Source organism: Humulus lupulus, chromosome 3 (genome assembly GCF_963169125.1).
Source record: "Humulus lupulus chromosome 3, drHumLupu1.1, whole genome shotgun sequence".
Taxonomy (NCBI): domain Eukaryota; kingdom Viridiplantae; phylum Streptophyta; class Magnoliopsida; order Rosales; family Cannabaceae; genus Humulus; species Humulus lupulus.
In genome coordinates this window covers 268,964,982-268,991,131 of record NC_084795.1, presented here as the reverse complement: position 1 = coordinate 268,991,131, position 26,150 = coordinate 268,964,982, and the positions used below count along the sequence as shown (strand labels likewise).

General features: G+C 38.9%; 1 protein-coding gene across 1 annotated transcript; it reads left to right on the top strand.

Annotated features, from left to right (window-relative positions):
- The first annotated feature begins 297 nt into the window (after nt 1–297).
- LOC133825676 (ankyrin repeat-containing protein ITN1-like) lies at nt 298–25,507 on the top strand. The gene is made up of 4 exons (XM_062258588.1): nt 298–904; nt 2,331–2,872; nt 6,660–6,818; nt 24,791–25,507. The coding sequence occupies exons 1-4, from the start codon at nt 298–300 to the stop codon at nt 25,505–25,507; spliced, it is 2,025 nt and encodes a 674-aa protein (XP_062114572.1).
- The last annotated feature ends 643 nt before the right edge of the window (nt 25,508–26,150 follow it).

Genomic DNA, 26,150 nt, shown 5'->3' with positions numbered 1-26,150 from the left:
ATCCACTTGTTTTATATTACATCCTGGTTCTAGAGTATATAAATATATATATACATATTATAGAAGAAAAGAAAAATTATTAGGAATTATTTATGATGCCCAATCAATTCTAGCTATGTAACTCGCAAAACAAGTTGAGAGCCGTCTTATACAGGAGTTTTCATCGACTAAAAACAGTTAATGGCTTTACTGAGATCTCTCATACACGCTACATTTCAATTTGATTGTTAAAGGCCAACGCTTGGTTTTGGAGGTTTCTTTTCTCTTTCATGCCTGGTTATCTTATCTTAACTGAAAATGGGTGTCGAATTTAACAATACGTTTTTCGATCTGTTCGGTGGAGAACATTTGGTAGATATTGAGGATTTCAATCCTCAGGAGACAACTCGTGGCCAAGAAAACAACATCTTTCATGCTGCCGTAAAATGCCGAGTTAATCCACAAAGTGTGCTTGTGCAGGAGTTGCTAAAAGAATACTCGCTACTTGCCTATCAGCCAAACAATAAAGGCGACAGGCCGCTACATATGGCGGCCAGGTTAGGGCACGAGAGTTTTGCTTTGGTTCTGATAGATCATGCAAGGGCATTAGCACCAGCACCAGGACCAGCAGCCCATAACAACGACTATAGAGATCTTCTGAGAAAGGTTAATGTGAAGGAAAACACAGCACTTCATGAGGCTGTGCGCAATGGTTACTTAAAAATTGCAGGGCGGCTGATCGAAGAAGACTCAACATTGACATGTTCTGAGAATAAGGCTGGGGAATCTCCTCTCTTTCTGGCTGTAGATGGACAATTTTATGATATTGCTTCCACCATTTTGGACGCTAATCCCGATTGCTCTTTGTCAGGAAGGAAGGGCATGACTGCTATGCATGCTGCTGTCCTTCGTTTGCGGCATCCAGGTTTGTGTATATATAAGTAAAAGATATCATGGTAGCAGAAGCATAAAAAAGTGGCATAATTTTTACTGTTTATTTGTCGATCGATGAGTATTGAGTAATGTTAAACACACCCTTAATTTATGTACTCAAATTATATATTAACTTTGATGCGCCCTGTTATACTATGTAATGTATGTATTGCCTTATATTTATATATGTATAACATGTTAATACAATAGTAAGCACAAGATTATATAAAAATATGCTATACAATAAATTTAGGAATCTAGGATGTGTAATTAATCTCCACCATACAATTAAATAGAATGTGGTACCCACTTAAAATTATGTTCATGGTTGAGATTTATTTATAGAGTGTAATTTGAATATCTATTCTATATAATAAGTATGTAGATAACGGAAATTCTTGGTTTTAACGGTTTTTTATTTTTTAATGTTAACTTTAACAGAATATTCTTATATTTAACTGAATATTCTTATATTTAACGGTAGTTTGTAAATACTTAAACTTAAATAAAATAAAATAAATAATTAAAAAATATAAAATATGATATTTTTTAGATTTTTACAATGATAATTTTTTAAAAATAATAAATAATTAAACAAATTAAAATATGATATTTTACAATGATAATTATTTAAAAATAATAAATAATTAAACAAATTAAAATATGTATTTTTGAGATGTTTTACCATGATAATTATTTAAAAATAATAAAATCATACGTTTTATAACTTAAATAAAATTTAATTAAACTTAAACTCACTTATTAGAATAATATCATATTAAACATATAATATAATCTACAGTTAGTTAGCAACAAATTGTTTTTTTTTAAATCTAGCAAGAAACTTAAATTTAAAATCCACATATAATATTTATATTACATCAAATATATAATATATATAATCTCTTGTTGTTACTCCCAATTTTAAAAACTATAGAACAAACATAAACTTAAGCAAAAATAAATAAATAATTTAATTAAAATATGATATTTATTTCAAAATTTATATGACATTAATATAAATTTAATAAAAATAATTAATAAATTATATAAATAAAACTAAACAAACGTGCGTGCAAGTTGTTTGTATCTAGTACATATTAGAAATGTGTACAAATATACATATTTTATTATACTGATTATAGAGAATAATTCACTTATATTTATCTTATATATATCGTAGATAGGCCGCTGCTCTCACTTTCTATGGAAAACTATTATTCCATTTTCGAGAATACTGACTGTAAGTACAATATTTTACTCGATTATTACTTTATAGATCAATAGTTTTTCTTTAGTTTATTTGTATAAAATATTCATATGATAAATACATCAAGATCTAGTATTATTCTTAAGCCCAAATTTCAGCCTAATTAAACTACGTACCTAATTACCTACTTTTGCCAACAATATTCCAGCCCCTTATGGAATTGTTAGAAAGATTTTACAGAGACGTGGATCCCAAATTTTAGAAGAAGCAGATGACAATGGATGGATGCCTCATCACTATGCTGCAAACATGGGACATTCAAGAACCGTTAGACTATTTTTGGAAGCCAAAAGATGTGTAGCTTATATCAAAGATAAAGATGGTATGACCGCCCTTCACATTTTGGCAAGGAACGGACATACCAACGTAATCGAAACATTGATGGCAGAATGTTCAGATATTGGTGAGTTGTTGGACAATAAAGACCGGACTGCACTTCATACAGCTGTTGAACACAACCAGGCTTTTGTGGTGAGGACTTTATTACACGACAGAGCTTTCATTGATCTTATAAAGGAGCAAGACAATGAGGGAAATACAGCTCTACATGTGGCTGCTATGCTTGGTTATTGTGAAATCATTTTACGTTTGGCAAGTAATCGAAAGACCGACAAGAGAATCCTCAATGAGAAGGGGATGACCGCTTTTGACATTATTGGCAGATCAAAACTACTTGCTTCTGGTCAAAAGGTATGTTACCAAATAGATCGACTCTTGTCTGTCGCATTTAACAACTTTATACATACGAAATCCGAATATTAATAAACCACCAAAACATAATGATTCTCCAATTTTGGAAAATGAACTTTTTTAAGTGTTATTATAATTTCTTATTTAGTTACACAGTCATACTATTTATACACATACGACACTTATATATAATGTATTGATTATGTATTATATATTATTGTAATAATAATATTTTATAACATGTGAATTTATATTAATATAATTATTAAATATCTAATTTTGAATTTGTTGACTACCTTTTTCGCTATCAACCTTAAAACGAGAGATCAAAGAAATAAGTAATATGAACACAAGAAATTTTACGTGGTTCAGGTTATAAAAGAACCCTAGTCCATGAGTATGTGGTATTAAGATAATTGAAAGCTTGTTATGGCAAGTTCCAATAGTGTATTCTCAGACAGCGTTTAGATTGCTCTGAGTACAATGTGTTTTCTCTCTAAAAAACCGAACATTTTATAATGAGACTCCCAACCCTATTTATAGAGGATGGTGTTATTAATACTAATCATTAGTATAATTAGGGATAATTGCGGCATAAGTACCCAATGTTTGGGTTTTGTACGCGGCATAGACCCAATGTTTATTTTTAGTAGCAAAAGTACCCAAAGTCAGTAAAACTGTAATTCCGTCAGTCTCCTCCGTTAGGCAGACACGTGTCACGTTTTTATTGGTCCAAATCATAATTATTTTTAAAATATTATTGAGTTGGACCAATCACGAAGTGACACGTGTTAGTCCAGTCATCACGAAACGGAACCTAACGGAGGAGGCTGACGGAATTACAGTTTTACTGACTTTGGGAACTTTTGCCACTAAAAATAAACATTGGGTCTATGCCGCATACAAAACCCAAACATTGGGTACTTATGCCACAAATATCCCGTATAATTAATACATATTCTCCCCATTATTGGGAGATTAATAACAATTCAATGCATTTGGCTGCATTGAATAGAGACCATGACCCAAGCGAGATATGCGAGGCCCATTGGATAAAGGTACCTAATTTATGGAGAACATGCTCCAGGTACTGTCAGAGCGTCCTGCAAGTACCTCCATGTGCAGACGGCGTAGTGGGAGTGCGAATTGTCGAGTCGCACACTCGCCCTTGGGCAGTGGAAACTTAAGTTAAGAAGAGTGATTTGAAAAATGGGAGGGAAAAACGTTTGAGCTTTCCTCCTGACGTCACTCTGAAGAGTGAACCCACATGTCGATTCCCCATTGCTAGGCTCGTCAATCCGTTCATTTAATTAGGGGTCAACTCCAGGATCCCAAACGCTACTCGACACCCAAGTCGTTTTTTCCCAAAGAAACAATGATTGTGATATGTTCCTTTTGAACCTTGACCGTTGGATCATCCTCGTGACCTTATTAGGGGAAGCCATTCGACGGTCGTGGGGAAGTTGCTTTCTCCTTAAGTTTTATTGGGTATAAAACCTAGAAAAAACCTCCTCAGTCTCACACTGTAACCATACGAAAATCGAAACCCTCACAACAAACAATATTTCAGGCTCAGGACTCACCTCAACACCTACCTTTGTTTCATCTCGGGTCATCAGGTAAACTATTGATGAAGTATAGACTCCTATTCAAAGAGTGTCTCCAAGCGACCCAGGCTGCAGAAGCAGCTTCAGTTGCCGAGGCGATCCAAGTGGCTCGAACGGCCGAAGTGACCCTATCATCCAAGGCCATCTAGCCAACTGAGGCGACTCTAGCTACTGAAATGGCCCAGGAAGAGGGTGCCCCATGTACAGACCAAATCATTAACCTGGTGGAGAAGGACCCCGAGGACTATTCATAATTTGCATACTTAGGCCTGCGTGCCATAACTTATTGGGATATAGAAAAACAACGCTCGAGCCCCCGATAGTTGTAATTACTTCCCATTACAGAATTATGCAACTTGCCTTGCTTTTTTAATTTAGTTTGGTTCTATGAATTAAACGCAACCTAATTGCCACGAGAATAAGCACTCAAACCATTTCAAGCATTTGGTTCTATAAATTCAACGTAGGACGAATGCCATGAAAACAAAAAATCAAACCATTTTAAACACTTGGTTTTATATATTCAACGTAACATGACTGCCACGAGAACAAGAACTCAGACCGTTTTCAACACATGGTTCTATAAATTCAATGTAACATGAATTCTACGAGAACAAGAACTCAAATCACTTTAAACACCTGGTTCTTTAAATTCAACGTAACATGACTTCCACGAGAACAAGAACTCAAACTCGGCTTCTTGTGTCCTCGCAATCCAAAGATTCGGGCTTTCAGGGGGCCTTGCACGTGAAGCTGCCTGCCCCCTGAGTTCACACTACTTGGGAGGTCAGGCAAGGGTTTCAACACTGCTCTCCGAGTACATATCTCGTCACTTCCAGATCGTCTTACACCTCCTCGGGTTCGATGTCCTCAGGAGGTGATGTTAACGAGGTGCCAAAGTAGAAATGGCTTGGGCATTCGTCCATATCTCGCAGATCAAGATTTGGTTATTACTCCTCGGGCGCGCTATCCTCGAGAGTTAACGTGAATCTCTAAGTTCGCGCTATCAAACTTTTGCGCTGGATTTTCTCCAATTTTCTTGTGGGATTAGGTGACATTAGGGGTGTTTTGATTGTCGACTAGACAAGCTCCTCATGTCACGGATCTCTCGGACTTGGGTACAGGCTTCTCGGTTTCAATGTCCACGGGAGTTGCCCCAAGTCTCGTCGTGACCGAGTATGGGGTACTTGGCCTTCCATTCTCATCTCGAGATAAAGAGACTTGGTCAAAACTCCCCGGGCTCAGCATCCATGAGAAGTGACCAATGTCCATTCTCGCATTACTAGGATTGTTTAATTTATAAGTGTTAAGCCTATTCTTCTTAGTCTCCTAGGTTAGATTCGATTAGTTTTCAGGTTTTTTTTTCTATACCAGGGGTGACGACACTAGGCTTACTCCGCTTGACACCCTTAGTTTCCTAGGACGTTCCCAAACCCCATGACCCCAAAGTGATCGAAGACTTGTCTGCGATCACTTATCTAGGCGAACAGATGCACTTGTATATCGTAAAGGAAAGCAAAAGATATAAGCAGATAATAAATTTATTACCGTGTTTTACATACACGATTTCCATTAAGTGTGCACGAAGGCTACAAAGGGTATTACAGAAATAAATAATGCTTGCTGCTCATATCACTAGTAATACTAGCGCAGATGTTCGGCATTCTAGGCATGAGGAATTAACTCTCGACTCATTCGGGCTAACTTGTATGTTCCTGGACACACAATGCTCTCAACTTGGTATGGGCCTTCCCAGTTAGGTCCCAGCACTCCTGCACCGGAGTCTCAGGTGGCTAAGAAGACTCTTCGCAATACTAGATCTCTGACCCCAAACTTTCTATCCTTCACTTTCGAGTTAAAATACCTAGCTACCTTCTGCTGGTAGGACGCTACTTGGAGCTGAGAAGCTTCATGTAACTCTTCCACGAGGTCTAGGGATTCTCGCAGTAAAGCATGGTTCGTGTTTGGGTCGTACATGTCCCATCAGTGTATGGAGATTGCTGCTTTGGTTGGGAGCATAGCCTCATACCCATAGTCCATTGAGAAGGGAGAATGGCTGGTTGAGGTCCTGGCAGTGGTGTGGTAGCTCCACAATGCCCTAGGCAGCTCCTCGGGCCAAGCTTCTTCAAAGTGAACTTGAGTGTCTTGTTAACTGCTCCCACTTGGCCATTGGCTTGCAGATGGGTCATGGAGGAGAATCATTTGATGACTCCATGCCATTGACGGAATTCTGTGATTACTTCACTGTCAACTGCAATTCGTTGTCGGAGACAATCTTCCTCGGGAGCCCATACCGGCAAACGATGTTTTTAATGATGAAATCCAAGGCATTTTTGGAGGTGATTGTAGTGAGTGGCTTGGCCTCGACCCACTTCTTGAAGTATTCGACGACCACTATGATATATTTCACTCCTTCCTTCCCTATAGGCAGGGACTCGATAAGGTCGATGCTCTAGATAGCAAAAGGCCATGGGCTGGTCATTTATGTAAGCTCATTTGGAGGGGCTCGGGGAATGTTGAAGCACTGGCACTTGTCGCATTTCTTAACATAATCCATCGCGTCTCCATTAATTATGGGCTAAAAATATCCTTACCTTAAGATCTTCTTGGAAAGGCTCTGCCCCCAGCGTAATCTCCGCAAAAACCCTCGTGTATTTCTCAGCGTATGAGACTGGCTTCTTGCTTGGACACACACCGAAGAAAAGACAAAGAGTAACCTCGCCGATAAAGCCTATTATCCATGATTATGTACCTCGGTACTTGATAAAGCAACTTTCAAGCTGCCTTCTTATCCTGGGCAGGTCCCCACAGATGAGATATTTAACTAGTGGCTTCATCCACCAATCTTGGGGTTGTATAGACTCCACCTCGTTTGAAGTTGAGATACTCGGAGACTCCAAGTAATCAATGGGAACCACATTGATCAACTCAGCATCTTTGGTTGTGGCCAACTTGGCCAGGGCGTCAGAATTGGAATTCTGCTCTCATGGCACCTGCTGAATAATGAATCTTCGAAAGTTATGCAGCATTTCTTGAGCCTTTGCTAGGTACGCTGCCATCTTTGTTCCCCAGGCCTGGTACTCTTCGAGAACCTAGTTCACAATGGTTGGTAATCACCAAAGATCTTGAGGCCCTCGGTCTTGAGCTCCAGTGCCACGCGGAGACTAGTGATTAAGGCTTCGTACTCTGCTTCATTGTTAGAGGCGCTAAACCCAAAGTAGAGAGCACTATGCACTCTGTGACCCTCGAGGGAAACCAAAATAACTCCAGCTCTGTCACCATTTTTGTTCGAAGACTATCAAAAATAGCTTCCAAGCTGGTCCGACCATTGGGGTACCCTCAGTCTTCTCCTGATTCCATGTGCACTTGGTGATGAAATAAGTGAGCGCCTGACCTTTTATTGCATTCCTCGGATGGTAAGTGATGTCGAACTGACTTAACTCCACCAACCACTTCAAGAGTATTCCCGATGACTCAGGTTTCTGAAGGACTTGTCTGAGGGGATGGTTTGTGAGGACCTTAATTAGATACGCCTAGAAGTAGGGTCTTAGCTTTTGAGAGGCCACCATTAAGCAAAAAGTTAACTTCTTCATCAGCGAGTACCTAGACTCTGCCCCGAGGTGTCTTTTGCTAACATAATAGATGGGGTGCTGAACACGACCTTCTTCCCTTACCAATGCATCATTGATGGCATCCTCCGAGACAACCATGTAGAGCATGAGAGGCTCTCCGTCTACTGGCTTGGACAGGATAGGAGAATTCGCCATCCCTCCTTGAGTTGTTGGAATGCCTGTTCTCACTCTTCCGACCATTCAAATCTCTGACTTCCTTGAAGGAAATTAATGAAGGGGATGCACTTGTCCATTGCCTCAGAAACAAAATGACTCAAAGTTGTGATCCTCCCTGTCAAGCTCTGAACGTCTTTATGTTTCCGAGGAGACGACATCTCGATTAGGGCCTTGATCTTCTCAGGGTTCGCCTCAATTCCCCAAGCACTGACAATAAATTCTAGGAACTTACCGGAGGCAACCCCAAATGTGCACTTTTGGGGGTTTCATTTCATTCCAAACCAGCGGAGCACCATGAAAACCTCATTCAAGTCGCCCACATGTTTAGGGGCAGTTATGGACTTGACCAAAATGTCGTCCACATAAACCTCCATGTTCCGACCCAACTGGTTCTTGAACATCTCGTTAACCAGCCTCTGGTAGGTGGCGTTGGCATCCTTCAGCCTGAAAGGAATCATGATGTAATACTAGACACCCTTATCAGTTTGAAAGCTAGTGTCCTGATCCGTGACGTGCATGAATATCTGGTTATATCTTGAGTACGCGTCCATGAATTACAGGAACTTGTAGCCAGATGTGACGTTGACCATCTGGTTTATCTTGGGGAGTGGGAAGCAGTCCTTCGGACAACCTTTGTTAAGGTTTGAGAAATCAATGCATGTCCTCCAAGTATCGTTTGGCTTTAGCATGAGAACAAGATTAGACAGCCACCTGGGGTACTGGGCTTCTCACATAATTCTGTTGGAGAAGAGCTTTTTCACTTCGGCCTTGAGAGCCTCTTTCCGAGTTTGATCAAATGTTCGTTGCTTCTGCTGGACCGGAGAAAAGCTAGGATAGATATTCAAGGCGTGGGATATGATGTTTGGATTAATACCAGTTGTAACGCCCTGCTACCCAGGGACCATTACGCTGTGCATTTTAAACGGTGCTAAACTCGCTAAACGAGTCATTTGGCCATAATCATGTAACTAAGTGTGATTAATGGTTTAGGGTTAATAATTTTGGTCAATGATACAATGTTTCACTAAAATGTTTACTTTATACATTGGGATCCCAAAATATATTTTAAAGGTTAATTACTGTAAAAGATTTACAACCAGCCGACCTAAGCGGCAAAATAAGGTTTAACCCTAGTTCCTCTTTAAACTCTCGATCATGGTGGTCGAGCAGGCGCATATGTACACATCATCACCTAAGCTTTTCAACTCAAGGATGGTCCAGGTTTATTTTTCCTTTATCTGCACCATATAGCACCCGTGAGCCGAGGCTCAGCAAGAAAACTCAACATGCTCATAAACAGATAATAACATGTCACTAAATCATAATAAGCATGTCTAGTAGTAATAACCCTATTCATACATGCACACAAGTCCAAATAAATGATTATGGGGTCCTGCACCCTATGTAGGTGACTATCAAGTCAATCTGGGCTCCTACACCCTAAACAGATGACTAAGAGTCTATCTCTGGGGACCCGTGCCCTGATTAGATGACTAATGAGTCCATCTTTGGGGATCCATGCCCTGATTAGATGACTAATGAGTCTATCTATGGGGACCTGTGCCCTGAATAGATGACTAATGAGGCTATCTTTGGGGACCTGCACCCTGAATAGATGACTAATGAGTCTTTCTCTGGGTAGGAGACTAATGAGTCACTCTCTCGGTAGAGGACTAATAAGTCTCTCTCTAGGGCTTTGCACTCTATGCCATGTGACGTTTCAATTACCTGAGCCTTTTGGCCCTGACTCTAAGTAACTAGCCTTTAGACTAGACAAGCGCTTTAGTTTTCTTCGACCTTATGGTCGGTCAAGCTTTTAATGCTCATGTTGATTAGATCTAATCATTTCAGCCTGGGTTAATCACGCTAATGCCACTCTTGACTCATAGGCCAATACCATACGACCAGTGCTCAATACTACTGTCGATCATGACTGATAAGTCAAAATTTCACAAGTAGTACTAACAGCATTGTCGTTTCTGACTAATGAGTCAATGCCACTCATAAGTAAGCAATGCAACCAGACATATATCATATGTCAAATATCTAAATATAAGGCAATAAACATGCTTGCTCAACGATCACAAACATAATCATAATCCTAGACATTTACAGAGACTCAAGCTCTGATCAATTCCATATTTCACATTCATGCCATGTAATAATCACATGTATTGCATGCATCACATATTGGGTGCAGTTTTCTTACCTTTGGTCCAAGCACAGGTTACCAATAAATGACCCTCAAGCACATTCCTGTTTCCAAGCCCCTAACAATCACCTAGTCACATTCATAATATAGAATCCCATCAAAATGAGTAAATAAATACTTTCAGACCAAGTCCTAGCCTCCGGGACATCGAATCCTACCAACCCGGGTAGTAAGATTGATCCCGGGCCCTTAGGTTTAAGTTTCCATCAATAAAAACTCATTTTGGCCATTTCTGCCCTTTTGGGCCGCGACCCCAAAATCCCAGACCGTGGCCTCATCAAGAATAGAGCCTAAACCCATCTTTGTCTGAGTCATGGGTCACGGCCTGAAAAAATGGAGAAGCGGCCCAAAATTAACCCAACAGCCAAAAACCTCTTTTTTTAAAGCTCTGGCCGCAGCACATAATAAAAGGGTCGCAGGCCAACCACGAACACAGCCCAAAATCTCTTATTTTCCCACTTTAAATCCTTCCAAAAACCTATCCAAACATACCCAAATCTCAAAAATAAAGTTCTCAATCATCTCAATGGCACAAAATCCTCAAAACCCAAGCTTCAAACCATTTAAAAACTCCTCAAAACGTAAAATCCAAATTCAAAACTTAAGAAATTCTAGGAAATGAAAACTCAGAAATTCAAAGCTTAAATTACCTCTGATTATTTCGTTTCTCACCAAATCCTCAGGCTAATAAGCTTCTAATCTTTCCTAGAATCGATATGTCTCGATCCTTGCTTGAATCTGAGTCCTAAAACTCGATTTTCCTTCAAAAATGCGAACGGGTGTCGAAAAGGGAACGAGAGAGAGAGAGAGAGAACATTCTGAACGTTCTTTTTATGTTTTTGACAGGTTACTTTGAGCTTAAGCACCCTCAAGCAAATCCTAATGCTCGGGGTCCCAAAAATGCCCCCGAGGTAATATAGTCAAAATTCCCATAATTTTCTCCTGATCTCACTATCTCCCAATATATCATCAAGTAATCATTCCCATTACCCAATAACTAGGTAATGTACTAAATACCCAATATACCCCTTGACACACACCAAAACAAATATGGGTCCCGTTGTGACTTTTACACTAGCTTGCTCCATAGGATCATCTCGTGCCGAGTAACCCAAATATATCCACATAATAATGTGGTCCCACACATATATCACATATATGCCAAATATACCCATAACGGGCCAAATTACAAAAACTGCCCTTTTAATCAGAAATGGGCCCACATGCATACAAAGTCATATTATAATATAACTCATATAATCATATAATGATACACATATATATCACATAATCACATAATTTCCATAATTTTCCATCCTGGCCACCTAATCAAGGCTCTAAGCCTTATTAGGTAATTTAGGACGTTACACCAGTCATGTCGGAATGTGACCATGCAAACACGTCTTGATTTTCTCGGAGGAAACCCATCAATGCCTCTCAGACTTTCGTTTTCAAGCTTCCCCCAACTTTTATTTTTCTATCGGGGGTAGAGGCATCAAGAACTACCTCATCCACCTCCTTTATCGATTCAATGGACCTATCTTTTTGAACCCTCGAGTCCAACTCATTGGGCCCGGTTTCCTGGACAGCTTGTACTTCCGATGCCTTGAGCTTCTCGGCACCTTCCTCCACCACCATCATAGGAGTTTTGAAGGAAACATTATAACATTGTCTCACCCCTTTCTGGTCTCTGCGGCCATACCAATTCCTGCCTCCATGGGGAACTTCATGCACAGATGGCAGATGGAGGTGATGACTCCGAACTCCACTAGTGCAAGTCATCCCAAGATGGTGTTGTACACTGAGGAACAGTCTACCACCACAAAGGTGCAGTATTTGAAGTCCTAGCGAGGCACCTCTCCAAGTGTTACAGTGAGCTTTATCTGTCCCATCGGGATGAGGGCCTCTCCCGAGAATCTATAAAGTGTCGAGGCGCACAGGGACAAGTCTGTTGTGGTCAGCCTTATCTTCTCGAAGGCTGACTTAAACAGGATGTTCACCGAAATCCCATTGTCTACTAGAATCCGTGCCAGCATTTTGTTGGAGATTTGGCTCTCAATCACCAACGGATCGTGATGCAGGAAATGCACTCTCTAAGCATCGTATTCAGAGAATTTTATGACTTGGTCAGTCATTTGTGGCATTTGGGCAGGCAACTGAGTCAAAGCCATTACCTCATCATCGTGATTCAAAGCTCCTATATACCTGTTATGCGAGCTTCGCGAAGTACCACCCAAGTGAGGCCCTCCCGAGATGGTCCTTGCACCGCCAGCAACTAATTCGACATGCGGGGCAACAGGTGGTACCAGCGGTCCTACCAAGGGAGGTTGTGCCTGACGCGCTCCACTCTTAGCATATTGGTGGAGGTGTCCCAGTGTGATGAGATTCTCAGTCTCATCCTCGAGCTGGCGGCACTCATTGGTGTGGTGTCCTATGTTGTTGTGGTAACGACAAAATTTTCCAGGGTTCCGTCTTTTCCTGTCTCTTTGGATGGGTTGTGGCTTCCTCTAATGAACGTGTGCGTCGTGACCACGAAAATTTTCTCTCGAGAGTTTACCAAGTCGGTGTACTTGGAATATTGCGAGATATACTTCTCACCAGATGTGACTCCCTACTCGGCCTGTACAGTTCCACTTCCCTTAGGCTTCCAGCCTTTGCCTTCCCTCCTGCGTCTACTACTGTCGGGAGCTCGACTGGATTCGGCAGGCTGGGAGGGGGAAGGAACTCCAGCACTGAATGCAGGATGAAAAGCATTGTATCCAATGGGCGCTGCCTCGTACCCTCTTGGAGCCATACTAAATTTTCGAACGAGCATGGTGCTATAATCAGAAGGTGGAGCACTTGCTAAATTGGACTCCCTCCGAGACCGAATGGACGGGAGCAAAAGGGGAATATTGGATTCCCAAAGTCACGGGGCTAGGTGCGGTCGAAGTAGGGAAAATGATGGGTGCTCCGAATGCCCCAATATGGGAATTCTCCCACTTGATATATTCTTGTCCTTGATGAATGAAGTTGTCGAGACATCGACATACCCTCCATTGGAGGTCATCCCAAAGCGGGGATCCTACGCAGATGCCAGATTGTAATGCCATGAATTTCTGGCCATCATCATCCCTTTTGGTTCTCGTCGCTTCCTCCTTGAAGCGTTTAATGTATGCCTTGAGGGTCTCGAAGAGCCCTTGCTTTATATTGGCCAAGACGTTGACTTAAAGCTTACCTTCTAAACTCATACGAACTATCTTTGAAAGGCAGATGATAACTGATGCCACGATTGAATGGATCCTAGTTGGAGTTTTTGAAACATTCATCTACCGATCTCGTCAGGGTGATCGGAAACACATGAAACTCAGCGTCGTCTGAGATGTGGTGCACTGGCATCAATCTATTGAACTTTGACAAGTGGTCTGTGGTGTCCCAGTCACCGTCAGAGGGCGGTATGATGGCATTTTGAAACCTTGTGGCAGAGGGGCCTCAAAAATGTGAGGAGCACACAGCTGGCCATTTTGAGCATGTTCCGCTTTAGACTTTCTAACTCTACATGGTCACGATCTCAATTGATGCTTTGAGTTGGGTTATCTCTTCTCTAGGCGTTGAGATCTTCCCGAAGGTCTGATAGCCCTCTCTCAGCAGGCTCGTGTCCTCCTACCTTATTGCATCTTCGAGCATTGAGGTTGTCTCACAAGTCAGCTTGACCTCGAAACGCACTATTATCCTCGGGATAAGCCACTTTGGTTTCCCTGTCAGACTTGAAATTTTCATGTATCGAGATACTGATACTGCGTTCTCGGTTCTATGGGGCATTCCTTGGGAAAATCCCTGGACTGTTATTCCTTTGGGGCTGGTGAGGCCCCGAGGGGACACCAGTTCCAGGTCTTGCACGGTCTGTATAGGCGCATTGGGGTGGAACCCCCCGAGCTCCATGGGGCCTGATAGCCTGGCGGTATCCTTGGGCCCATGGCCATTACCTTTACCAGCCTGCTGAGGAATTTGGTGGCCCTCGAGATATTGACAAGCCCTCTTCTGTGTTGGAGCAGGATTATTGTCAGCCTTTCCTTTACCTTGATCCTGTGGTGGCATCAGGGTTCCAACTCCTACTGGGTGCTTGGCAGGCACCCCAGCTAGCGGATCTCGCGCCTCTGTAGCTGGGTGCTCGGCAGGCACTCCGGCTGCATTAACAAGTAGCACTCCAATGAGGTGCATAGATGGCATGCCAGTTTGGTGCCCAACTTGTGCATTGTCGTTAGGGTCCACTCACAGTCCCTAGGCTGTAAGGGTGGCCTTCATGGAAAGCACCATCTCCTGTATGGCGGCAATGTTACCCTCTTGCGCATCAATCTTTTATTTTTGGCTGGCCACCTGCTCACGGATCATTACCACCTCCAGCGTCTCCTCCACAGACATGGGCTAAGGGTATTCTTCTTCATAGTACCTCTGATTGGCGTAGTCATCTTCACCGTCGTACTCAGCGTCTTCGTCCTAGTCCTCTACCATCTCAGGCACGTCCTAAGGTGGCTATCAACTGGGTTCCCCTCCTTCGACTCCGGTTGGAGGGAGTACATCATCTGTAACGTTTCTTCGAGTAGTCACCATGGTTGTAAGTGTTCTGAATGCTTTCTACAAACTCTCAATGAAAGCACCAAAATGTTGACTGCCTTTTTCGCTATCAACCTTAAAACGAGAGATTAAAGAAATAAGTAATATGAACACAAAGATTTTTACGTGGTTCAGGTTATAAAAGATCCCTAGTCCATGAGTCTCTAGTATTAAGAGGATTGGAAGCTTGTTATGGACAGTTCCAATGGTGTATTCTCATGCAGCGTTTAGATTGCTCTGAGTACAAGGTGTTTTCTCTCTAAAAAATCGAACCCTTTAAAATGAGACTCCCAACCCTATTTATAGAGGCTGGGGTCATTAATACGAATCATCATTAATTAAAACACATTTTCCCCATTATTGGGGGATTAATACCAATTCAATGCATTGGGCTGCATTGAATAGAGACCATGGCCAAAGCGAGATTTGCGGGGCCCACCGCATAAAGGTACCTATTTTATAGGGAACATGCCTCAGGTACTATTAGGGTGTGCTGTAAGTACCTCCATGTCAGACAGCGTAGTGGGAGGGAAAATTGTCGAGTCGTACACTCGACAACACTGTTGACGGATCACCCAAAAAGGTTGGCATACGATCCTCTGGCGCTGCAAACCCGCACTGGCTGACACCTAGCGCATTTTCTTAGGTCTGAAAACTAGAACCTTGGACATGAGAGATGGCTGGGGGAGAAGAGCCCTCGCCTTAATTTCCTGAGCTAGAGAACCTTCAATTCCGAGGGCAGCCTCGGAGAGTAATCTACCTTTAAGGTATCGATGACCTACCCACTGGCGAAGACAGGCGACCACACCTAAAAGGATCTTCGCCTCGAATAGAGCCCTCGGGGATAACATACTCTGAAGACGTCTATGACCGTCCGAGCTAGTCATTGTGAGTTGCCACGTGTCGGAGGCAAAAATACATACAACAATATTAAATATTATTATAATAATATTTTAATTTATATTAATATAATTACCAAATATTTATTTGAGCGAAATTTATAAAAATTAAGATTAAATATTATATGTTATCTATTATGATTATGATTATTATTATATTTTATAATATTTGAATTTATATGGATATAATTAATAAATATATAGTCTAGTATTAAATATTACTATAATAAAGATATTTCATAACATTTGAATTTATAATATCTAATGATATTTTATAATATTTGAATTTATATAAATAAAATTAATAAATATTTATTTTTAATTTGTTTTAAAAGTATATTCTGTTAAATATTTGGAATATTTCGTTAAAGTTAACAAATGAAACCGTTAAAATCAAGAATTTTTGTTATCTACACACTTTTTATATAGAAGATATATATATATATATGGATTTTCTTAGGTAGGGCATCACGTTTGCCCCTATCGTATGAGCATTTTCTATTTTCAGCCCTTGGAGAAATTATATCTCAACTTTTTTTGTATGATGACTTACATTGTAGTTATAAAATAAATTATGCCAATTTTGGAGAAATTGCGAATAATTTACGATTGCGAATCAAAGTTCAAACAGACTGATGCACAATGCTTGATTTTTTTTATAAGCGTGGAAAACAGACTGTTTGAACTCTAATTTCGGCATTGTAAATTATTCAGAATATCCCAAAAATTGGCAGGATACCTACTATAACTATCATGTACGCAGTCATACAAAAATATTTAGGCTATAATTTCTCCAAGTGTCGAAAATAGAAAATGCCCCTACCTAAGATGCTCCATAAATATACATATACAATATCATTAAATATTTAATGAATTAAGAAATATGTGTAATGAGTGAGAAAATAAATAAAAATATAAATGAACACAAAAATAGTTTCTAATGTGTTTCAAATATACACTAGTGCACTAAGCCACATCCAATTATTAAACTTATTAGTAAAGTGTCAACAAAATACAAACATTGATTCAAAAAAAAAAAAGTCCCACTCTTTTGATATTAATTCCATGTTGTATTTCTTCGTGAATTTTGTTTAGTGAACACCACTATTTCCTGTGCATGAACTCCTTTGACACCATCTATGTCATGATCCATCTTCTCCCAAGGTTCTTCCTCCCAAAAAATTCAGTTCGAATTTCCCTTGCATTTTCACCTTCTTCCAAAGATGCAATGTTCTTCCTACCAAAGAGCAAGGTTCGAGATCGCTTCGCCTTTGTTGATTCGCGCTAATTAAGTCTTCAAATCCTTTCAACATTAGGCTAATATGCTTAAAAGAAAGATTGATTTTGATAAATAAATACTCCTAGAAAAACTCACACATGTTTTTGTAAGCTCACAAAAATACAAGAGAACACACTCTTACAATAAAGCTTACAAAATAAAATAGGAGAACTTTTCAATAAAAATCCACAAACAAAGCCTTTGGTTTACATAGAGGTCGAAATCCAATCATTATTAACAAAATGCGATTAAATATTGATTAAAAATAATAAAAAAACTAAATAATTTGAATGGGAGATTCTTACATAAAATAGATAGATTGTTGCAATAGTAAGGATAATAGCTATAAAAAATAAAATAAAAAGATGAATCTTTTACAGCCATATTGGAGCAAGAGTATGTAAGGTAGTAGAAGGCAAAGGCTTGGTAAAAATATATAGTAATTGATTAGCTAAGTTGATAGGGAAAACATGATTTTTCTGTCTTTCTTGGACAAAAACAATCCATCTTTTTGGATTTAGTACACTCATGGACGGTTGAATTCGAAGTAATCTCAACAATAATCCTATTGTCACAAAATAGGTGAGGTTAAGATGTTATGGATTAAAGATCAGCTTGTAAGTGTCCAATACATGCTCTTGCTATTTAGGCAAAGACTTTATATTTTGCTTTATCGAAGGATCGAGAGATTGTAGGTTGTTTCATTGGATCTCCATGATACAAGGGATTCACCAAAAAAGATGTAGAATCTAGTGGTGGATTTTCGAGCAAATTTGATTGTAGCAAGTCCCCAATTAGAGGAATTTGTTGGAAAAAGCAGTGTGCAACAATTTATTGGGAAGGTCTTCTCAGTCTCATGTGTATAGCCTGTGATACATGAATTATTTGTTGTTGACTTATAGAGGGGAGCCTAAATGCTATGATGAAGCTTGTCAGACTAGTGATGCAAGCAAGTAGGAGATTTCCATGAAAGACAAAATGCAATCTCGGATCCCCAACTAGATTTGGAAACTAGTTTAGTTACACATAAGGAAGAAGACACTTTACAACAAATGAGTGTCCCGGGTGAAAGATGAGCATGATGGTTCTAAGAGATACAAAATTTGACTAGTTGTCAAAGGATTCCAGCAGAAGGAAATAGTTGACTACAGTGAGAATTTTCCTCCTTGTGAAGATCACTATACTATCATATCAGTGTTAAGTATTATTGTTGTTGACGATCTTCATCTTGAATAGTTAGACGTGAAGACCGCAATATTTCTTCACGGATACTTGGATGGGGAGATATACATGCACCAACAAGAAGGTTTCTCAGAAAAGGAGAAGAAAAACATATTGTGTAAACTTAAGAAGAGTTTTTATGGCTTGAAACAAGCCCGAAGACAGTGGTATAGAAAGTTTGAAGACTTCATGCACAAGGAAGGTTTCTAGAAGTATAAAGCCAAGAATTATTGCTACTTCAAAAGATATAGGTCTAGTTATATCATTTTACTATTTTGTGTTGATGATATGCTAGTAGAAAGCTTAGATTTAGATGATATTAGAAGGTTGAAGAAACAATTATCAAAGGAGTTTGACATGAAAAGCCTTGGGTCAAGCAAAGAAGGTTCTTGTAGTGAAAATCACAAGATATAAGCATAAATGAACTTTACAACTATCTCAATCACATTATCAACTATGCTTTGCAGAGATTCAACATGGGCAATGCCAAGCCAATCAACACACCCTTGGCCAATCACTTTCGCTTATCCTATCAGTCCCTTTAGACGAAGGAAGACATAAACTCCATGGCTAATGTTCCTTATGTGTCAACCATTGGGAGTTTGGTGTAAGCGATGATTTGTACTAGACCAGATATTGGACATATAGTGGGAGTTGTTAGCACATATATGTTAAATCTTGGAAAGCTCCTTGGGAAGCAATGAAGTGGATTTTGAGGTATCTGCAAAGCACCACGGAGAAGTATTTGTACTTTGGTAAAGGTGAATTAAAAGTACAAGGCTATGTAGATGCAGACTTTTGAGGTGAAGGCGATCATTGGGAAAGCACTGCTAGTTATATATTCATTGTTAGAATTACAAATGTTAGTTGGATGTTGCAATCACATAATATTATAGCTCGATCCACTACAGAGGCTGAGTATGTAGCATTGACTAAAGCCAATAAAGAGATCATATGGCTTCAAGATTTGTTAATTGAGTTAGGGTTCAAGAAAGAGAAAAATGTTGTGTACACAATGATAGTCATAGTGTGATACACATGGAGAAGAATTCAACATTTCATTCCAGAACCAAGGATATTGGACTTCATTATCATTTCATCAAATCTTTATTAGAAGATGAAGTATTAATACTAGAAAAGATATAAGGAAGTAAGAATCCAACAAATATATATTGACAATGTAATGCCCCAAATTTCCTAATAAGGTTTAGGACCTTGATTAGGAGGCCGGGTTGGCCATAATTGATTTATTATAGTATTTGATGATTATATGCATGTTTACGTGAATTATATTATTATATGATGGTGAATGCATACATATGGGCTCATATGTTAATTATGAGGGTAATTTGGTAATTTGGCCACTGTGGGCGTAATTGTATAAATTGGGTGCATACTGTAATTTGTGAATGAGATTTTATTATTATGGAGATATATTCGAGCTATTCGACATGAGACGGTCATATATAATGGATTAACGGTTTTGTCATAACGGGGTCAATTTCGGGGTAATAGAAATGTTTATTTGGTGATGGATTGGGAGTATTTGAGATCAGGATGGAATTCTGGAAGTTTTGACTATAGTATTCCCGGGGATGTTTTCGGGACCCCGAGCACTAGGTTTTATTTGAGGTTACTTAAGCTTGAAGTAGCTTGTCAGATAAGAACGTACGTTAGGAAACCTCTCGTTCTCTCTCTCGACGGTCCGTTTTACTGTTTGAGCGTTTTCGAAGATATCTTGAGTTCTAGGAGTCAGAATCAAGCGAGGGTCGAGGCATAGCGATCCTAAGAAAGATTAGGAGCTTCTTAACCGAAGGATTTGACGGAAAACAACCCAATCAAAGGTAATCTAAGTTTGAAGTTTTTTAAAGTTTTTAAGCTTAGAATTGGACTTTGTGAATTGTTGAGTTTTCGGTTTGTTTGAACCTTGCGTTTTGAGGGTTTCGAGGTATTGGGAAGCTTGGGAACTTTGTTTTGATGATTGGGGAATGTTTAGGTGTGTTTTTGGGGACTTTTAAGTGTTGAAAACACGTTGGAGAATGGTTCTGGGTTGGGCGCCGCGGCCCTAGCTCGAGTTAGCAGGTGGCCTTTCTGTTTCGCTGGGCGTCGCGGCCCTTGTGTGGGGCGCCGCGGCACTTGCCTCTGGAAATTCTGGGGGCCGCGGCCCAAGGTGCTAGGGCCGCAGCCCTTGCCCTGTTTTCACCCCGTTTGCTCGTTTTGACCCCGGGAACTTAGCTATAGGCCTCGGGAGTGTCCCTACTACTTGGAATATTTTGGATTGATCTCTTGGAGGCTAGATATTGGTTTGAAAACCTTTGGTTATCATGTTATTGATGGTGTTCCACATTTGGTTATGATTAGGTGACCGCTAAGGGCTTAAAGGTTGACCGTTCTCAAGGGTCGTTCTTATATTGGTTCTAGCTCAGATTTGAGGTAAGAAAACTGCACCCTGTGTATATGAGACATGCATGGCTATTATGATGCATGTTGGTTGATTATTATGAATGACATGCATGGTTATTCTTGATGCATGTCGGTTGATTATTATGTATGACATGCATGGCTATTCTTGATGCATGTTGGTTGACTGTTAAATGTGACATGCATGGTTGTTATTGGTGCATGTTGGACTGGTGGGTATGTTGCATATGATGCATGAGAAACATTTGGTTAGGACATGCTTTGTATACTGGGTGTGATATCATTCAGAGCTTGAGCCTCTGTGTTAATGCATAGTCCTAATTATACTAACATCTGTTGAGTAAGCATGCTGAATACTTGTTATTGGATATTGGACATGTGGTATATGTTGGTGGCATGGCTTACCTGTGTATGGCGCTGACTTATTAGTCAGAATCGACAATGGTGTCAGATCCTTCTGTGAAGCTGTGACTTATTAGTTAAGTTCACCACGGGCTGAGCACTGGTCGTGTTTTATCGACCCAAGGGTCAGAGGTGGCAGTGCGTTGCAAACGCCGGGCCAAATAAAGATTAGATCTAATCGAGGTCGGCATTGAATGACTCATATGGGGTACTAGTGCTGGACCGACCGGAAGGTCAATGAGAACTATAAGCGCTTGCCTGGTCTACGACCAGATGACTATAGCCAAGGTATATGACCCCGGTGACTGTTTGTCTCATGGCTAAGGGACGTTGTCCATAGTTTCGACTCTAGAGTCGTGAGGAAGGTTATGTTGGTGACAAATCACCTTGCACCTGTCCTAACCAAGCTTATGAAAGAATCACTTATCAGTTGAGCCCTGATGACCCTATCTTCACATGGCTAGAGGGAGCGATGCTCATTATTGTGACTTTTGGCTATTGTCACCCATCTGTATGGACCGTTGGTTCTGAATGGTTACTTTGGTTATTGTTGATATTATATCGTGATATATTATGTTTTCTTGCTGGGCTTCGGCTCACGGGTGCTACGTGGTGCAGGTAATGGCAAGAGGAAGCTGGACCATCCTTGAGTTGGAGAGCTTAGGTGATGACGTGTACATATGCAGCTGCTCGTCCGCCACGGCCGAGGTTTAAAGTGGAACTAAGGTTGAACCCTGTTTTGCCGCTTAGAACGGCCTATTGTAAATATTTTCTGTAATAGACTCTGAAACTTTATTTTCGGGATCCCAATGTATAAATTAAACGTTCTAGTGAAACGTTATATCTTAACCAAAGTTTTTAATCCCTAAACCGCTAATCATACTTAGTTCACGATTTTGGCCAAATGACTCGATTAGCGAGTTTAACACTGTTTACAAGGCACACCGTAACAGTCCCTGGAGTTTAGGGCGTTACAACTTGGTATCAGAGACAGCCAAGGTTTATGGTTCCTGAAGACAAGCTGGGCATGTACACTCATCACTGAAGATAGCTTCACTCAAGGAATGGTATAATTATGTGTAGGTTGTGAGTTATAAATGTTGTAAACATTTTGTATATTTCTCTCCGTAGACAGAATTGGTCAAACTACATTATCAAATATGTGTATTATTTTTTGATGTTATTTCTTATTCTAATGAATCTGATTTATAAGGAAATTTGCATAGTTTTTCTAACACACCCAACCAATTGAATTAGACTCGAGTGGCAAAGAATCAAGAAGAACTATGAAGCAAGAATGTCTTTCTCATCTTTTAACTTATTTCCAAAAAAAGTCACTCTTTTCCAATATTATAAATTGACTAAATGACTTTTCTTCTATTAGTTTATTGCCTTACAATTTAAGCCCAAAGTTCATTCTTTTCTCAACTAATCCACACACACACACACAAAATTTACAGGAATTTTTCAAAAATATGGCTTTTATGCTATCACTGTGCAAAAATATGGGAATTATACTTTTCCTAATTTGTATGAGAAAATTTATTAAAAGATAAATAAAGTAAGGGAAACACAATTACTAGCTAACTAAAATATGGAAACTAAATTTAAAACCAAGGCACATCAACCAAATAGGGGTACTATTATAAATTAGTATTCCACTCTTCTCTCTCTCAAACCTCAGCCACACAAACCCTTTCTCTCTCCAAACCCAGCCGACATGGTTCTCTCTCTCCCATCTCTCTTCTCTTTCCTTTTTCCCTACCCACCACCTCCCTTGTCTTCCACTCACTTGCCTCACCATCCCCACCATCATCTCTAGCCACCCACCCTCACACCCTATGATTCACCTTAGGCAGGCACCTCCACCAAACCCAGCCCAGAACACCCAACTACGCCATCAACGAACCCAGCCCCTCTGGGCATCTCTATGTGATTCCATTCGCAAGCCCCCAAATCCAAAACAAAGAGGATAGGCTGAGGCGAGGAATGTGCTGGTGGTGGTCGGAGGCGAGGGAGAAGGGTGGTGCCTGGGCTAAGTGTGATCTATAGTGCTCGAAACTACGCAAAACGACGGCGATGGCTGGGGTTGGGAGGTTCTGGTGGTGGTTGGAGCGAGGGAGGAGGGTGGTTCGTGGTCAAATTAGTTTTTTTTTTTTTTTTGTATCTTCAGGTTTGTGGTAACTGGTTACCTTCACGTTCTTTGTGTGTATATTTCTAGGAGTAACTAGTTATCTTCACAAACGAATGTGTGTGTATATTTCTCAGTTCTTTATAGTAACTGGTTACCTATGTTACTAAAATCGTACTCACTTCTTCTTCATTTTTTTATTGAACTGTTCTTCCTCTTTTTTCTTCAAATTTGGTGTTTCTTTTCATTTCTAATATGAGTGACCCGTCACCCCTCTTATGGCAGAAGGTTACTCCTCTCAGAGTAACTGGTTACCCCTCCTGATACATGTTATTTAACCATTTCGTACCTTGTTTTTTTATCGAAATACAGACTTTGAACCTTATGTTTTCAATAATGCTCATCTGGTACCCTATAATTTGAAATTGTACAAATTGTGTACCCTGGACTCAAATTTGAACAATAAAATTTTACCAATATAACCAAACTGTCATCAGTTTATGTACTTAACTAATTAAATTTTAATTTAAAACTCATATAATTGATGACAACTTTGTCATATTGAGAAATTTAAGTCTGTGGTACCAAATATGTACGATTTCAAATTACAGGGTATCATATGAGTATTATTGAAAACAAGGGGTACCAAGTATGTATTTCGATAAAACACAGGGTACCAAATGAGTATTTACCCTTTTTTTACATAACTTTGAAAAATCAATCAAATAACTGGTTACCATACATAGACTTTGAAAAAAACACATACAATCTATAAAAAAAAAAAAGGAAAAAAATGTTTATAATAAATAAAAATAATAACAAACACAATTCATATTACAAAAAATAAATAAAAATAAGAAATTTGCAAAACAACCAAAGAAAAATTTTAATATAAAAATAGTTATAAAAAATTAATATAAAAAAATCAAATAAGCTAAAAAAATATAATCAAATTACAACACATACCCTTCCAAATTAATAAAACTTGATTAATAGTAAAACTATGACATAAACAAACGTTTATACAAAAATATGGAAAACTAAACTCATAAAAGTGAAAAATCTTAAAAAAAAAAAAAGTCATAAATTAACTTTTCTTTAAAAAAAAAAAAACCACATTTTTACAAACTCTATTAAAAATCCCATGTAAAATGTAATTTCCTCAATATTATTATTTATTGAATTTTTCAAGGTAATGATATATATATATATATATATATATATATATATATGTGAGGTAAATAGATTCTAGGATACTTGTGGCAGTAAATAGATGGTAAATTGACATCCTTAAGACTTGATTTGCATGATTCATGATATTCACCATCTGTATATAATTTTGTACACTTTTTTTTTTTTTGGCAGGATATGATGAGTTTGAAAATGATTATGGAAGGCCCTCTTCTAAGTTTACAAGAAGCTGCGGTGGTGAGTATTAAAACATCTAAAGAAACCCAATTACTAATTACTCAACCTCGACCAAAAGAAGAGAATAATAATCGAGATGTAATGCACATGGAAAACATACACTTAGTGGTGTCAACACTGATCGCAAGTGTAACATTTCAAGCAGCCATTAGCATGCCCGGGGCTGGAAAATTCGACAGTAGTTCAAGCAGCATGGAAGCTTTCAAATTCTTCATGATATTCAATTCGCTGGCTTTCGGTTGCTCGGCGGTCTCTATGCTTATCCGATTTGCAGTTGAGATTCTTTCCATGTTGCTGGGATTTGGAAATGCAACTATTTATCCTCCTACCGAATTGACGATGTTTTTAACTATAGTCTCCACTATCTCATATGTGTTGGCCTTTACCATGGGTACAAAAGCACTGTTACACGAGAAGAAATCTGTGCTTATTATTAGTGGGACTAATAATAAGATTTGGGATCCAAATCTTCCGGGCAATATTGCAATTATTGCATTTTTTGTCACTATCGTTTATGTCTGCATGGTTCCATTTCTAAGAACTATTCAGGATTTTCTCACTTGGTTTACAGATTGTTCAGCAAAAATCGAAAGGGCGATTATAAAATTTACGGCAGAATTAGTTGTCAAATTAACATTGCTCTTTTTGAATTAAAATATGTATGGGATTGGATTTTTCTATGAGACTTTTTCAAATCGTTTATAAATATAAATAAAATATCTCATATTACCATACAAATGTAAATATGTAAACTTTTTTTGTAAGACATATTTTTTTAATATTTGTGCAATTATATATTTAAGCATTAAATTATTGTTGAAAAGTTTTTTTGTGACAAATTTTTTTAAAAGTATTTAATAATATATTTACTATATGATCTTTTATAATTTTAACATTTTGGATTTTATAAATATTTTTTTAATTTTTTTAACTTTATTCTCTTATTCTTGTTAATTTTCCATGGGTCTTCTTAATTTTATTTTATTTTTTGGTTAGCTATTATCATTCCTGTAACTTAATCATACCTCGAAGTTTATTCATTAATGTTTCAGGGACTGTATCTGAAATTTGAGTTTTTTATTTAATAATAATAATAATTATTATTATTATTATTATTGTTACAATCTAACAACCTCAGTTTGTATATTACTAAAACCAACAAATCATATAAACCAGAAATTAAACATGCAGAGAAGATAATTTGCAATACAGAGAAAGAAATAAACCAGAAAAACAGTAAAGTACACAAGTAATTTAGAGGGGTTCGAACTTTCCTCTACAATGTGTAGAGAGCCTA